The 2,726-nt window shown below is 34.6% G+C and overlaps 1 protein-coding gene across 2 annotated transcripts in view; it reads right to left on the bottom strand.

Moving 5' to 3' along the window:
• Window positions 1-269: 269 nt before the first annotated feature.
• Window positions 270-2,726, bottom strand: part of dalrd3 (DALR anticodon binding domain containing 3) — a 15,894-nt gene continuing 13,437 nt past the window's right edge. For both annotated transcript variants that reach the window (XM_016524285.1, XM_016524286.1), the window contains exons 11-13: window positions 1,761-1,877; window positions 1,500-1,568; window positions 270-1,232 (exon numbers count right to left, since the gene is read on the bottom strand). In XM_016524285.1, the coding sequence (XP_016379771.1) occupies window positions 1,113-1,232; window positions 1,500-1,568; window positions 1,761-1,877 (306 nt within the window). In that variant the 3' untranslated portion in view covers window positions 270-1,112. The remainder of the gene's footprint in view (window positions 1,233-1,499; window positions 1,569-1,760; window positions 1,878-2,726) is intronic.

Genomic DNA, 2,726 nt, shown 5'->3' with positions numbered 1-2,726 from the left:
CATCTAATAAACATCTATCCTATAAAACATTTTAAATATAAATTAACATTAGTTGATGTATTCTGAACAAACATGAATAAATAAATAAATAATAAGCTAGATTAATGAGTGAAGAAAAAAAACAGTTGTTCATTGTTGGTTACCTAAGCATTAACTTATGTTAACTAATTAACCCTCAATGTAAAGTCTCATCATTAAAATAAATAAAAGACTTGTGTACGGATAGATAGTCAAACATTAGCACACTTGAAAAACAACCAGTTCAGAGGTTGAGGCAGACACTCTTTTAATTATGAAGTCTCTGCGGGTTGCTGCTTTTTAAATACATTGAGTGAAATCACCACTAACAAAAACTTTGAAGGGTAAGAATGTTACACAGTCACTCTAAATGTGTTTATTAACTCTCAGGGCTTTGAATACTGTGTGGCGTATGGCACAGATCTGTGAAAACTCAGTAATACACCTGTACACTTACAGTGGCATAAACAGTGAGGGACACTGAGGGAAACTCGAGAACTAAGACTTTATATTTGGTACAGATAAGACTATATTCATATTAAAAGAAGTAGCATCCCAGATCATGACATTTTAGGAATGCCAAATGATCGCCAACCATGCAGACATGATTCCTAATCAAAAACAGTGGTGACAGATACTTTGTGTGTGCATCTATCAGACTGTGAGAACAACTGTGCTACACTGTAAATATGTGTTCAGCGTTGAACAAACAGAGCTGGGCACTTACACCAATTAAACATTATTACATAGAATACATATTCATGCAGGAGGGCAAAATCTATGAATGTGGTGCAGGAGAATTTCAATTCACTGTGAAAGAAAGCATATTCTGTTGACATTTTTAGGGGCGAATTTTCAGACTAAATATTATTTATTGGACGAAAGGGTGAAGTCCTGCCTTCTGTATGGCTATTAGTGGTAAAACAGTCTTTTTTGAGGGCAAGAGGAATATTGGGCTATTCAGACAGGATGGTCAGGCAATTACGGCTATGAGGAAGGTATCTAAGGTGTAATAACTGAGAAAAATGGAAGAGTGCTGGCTGTTAAGGGAGAGAGTTTGTGGCTGTTAGTGTATAATGTCTGCAGTGGAGATGCTATAGTTGGGGAATTGGGGGAAGGTTAAGGGAGTCCAGGGCGCTGTGGTAAAGTTCTCTTAATGCTCTCAGCAACAATAAACGACAAAACATCTGATTAAAAAGATGAGGCAGGGGCTCCTAGAGAGAGAGAGAGAGAGAGAGAGAGAGAGAGAGAGAGAACGAGAAAGAGAGGAAAGTTAATGGGCCTGAACTTGTTTAATCACTGTTAATGCTGATACACACAGAAATATGCAAAATACACATTAAATCATATGTTAAATAAAGTAAAAACCTTGTAATAAGCAGTTCTAAGGGTCTAACAGAATCTAAAATATCCTTATATAAACAGATACATAACTTCATAAATTGATTCATAAACAAGCACACAGGCTCATAATGTCTTACCCCAAGGACGTGAACTCTGTTGTAGTAGGAGCTAAAATCTTTACTGAGAGACACCAAGAATCTGCACACCTGGCAGACAAAATACACACATTTCAGTTATGGATGGCTTTATTAATGAAGCCAAGACAGCTGATCGAATAAGAGATATAACTGGTTGAGATTAACAGGAAGAGCCTTAAAATCAACTCTGCAAGTCTATCTGAGAAACAAAACCTTTATATACAAAAATAAAATAAAATAATAATAATAAAAATAAAGTACCTGTTCAGTCCTTAAATTCACTCTGGCTGTGCTGCCTTCATGCTCCAGTATCTGTCCCGATTGGTCCAGCAACTCAGAGAATGGAATGAGGTAATTGAAGAGAAGAAGCCACTCCCCCTAAAGATGAAATAGCAATATTATCACCACATAAACAACTTTCTATGCCACTAAACACAGAAACAGAGCTTATTTGAGTACATTTGGCATATATCTTTATACATAGCAACTGAAAAATACTAAGAATACTTGAATAACCATTGTGCGCTCCTCATTTGGGAGTCACACTCATGGTCTTCGCAGTCAAAAGAGACTGGACACCTGAAATGTAACTTTTTTCCCCCCAGTAAAATCAATCTAATATATTTTTGTCCAATAATATTTTTTCTTTTGTATTTTGAGAGAATTTTATGGTACTAATTAATATTTATGCAATAATTATGATACAATTTTTCAATTAATGCAGTATTTCAGATTAAAATAGAGACTAGGCCCTTAAAATTCAATTTTTGAAGGCAGAATAGCACCTCCTGGTGAGAGCAAAAAAAGAAAATCCTGTAATTTCATGGTGTAACCACTAGATTCCTGTATAGGACTCTATAGAAAGGCTTGTGAATTCCCCAGTTGTTTTTTTATACATAATTGTTTACTTTTATTAGGTTGTGGATTTAAATGTATATTAAGGCATTCTCAAAGACCACTTTTTGTCAAGGTTTATATTTTTTGTTGTTTTAAATGTTGATTTGAAGTGTAGGTTTTTGCATTATTATTACTACATTCAAACCTGAACACAGAAAGCATTTTGTTACACAAAACATTGAAATTCTATGAAAATGTAACAAAAATTAACAGAAATGCTTTATCAGAGCTTAATCCTTCTGGGTCTGATCTGATTTTAACCTCTTATTTCAGTCTTCTGACTCATTTTGGCTATATGGTTATAGCCATACCAATTCATTTGAGTATGTT

Source organism: Sinocyclocheilus rhinocerous, unplaced genomic scaffold, assembly GCF_001515625.1.
Source record: "Sinocyclocheilus rhinocerous isolate Xijiao unplaced genomic scaffold, SAMN03320098_v1.1 scaffold2645, whole genome shotgun sequence".
NCBI classification, from domain to species: Eukaryota; Metazoa; Chordata; class Actinopteri; order Cypriniformes; family Cyprinidae; genus Sinocyclocheilus; species Sinocyclocheilus rhinocerous.
This window is presented reverse-complemented; position numbering and strand designations above follow the sequence as displayed.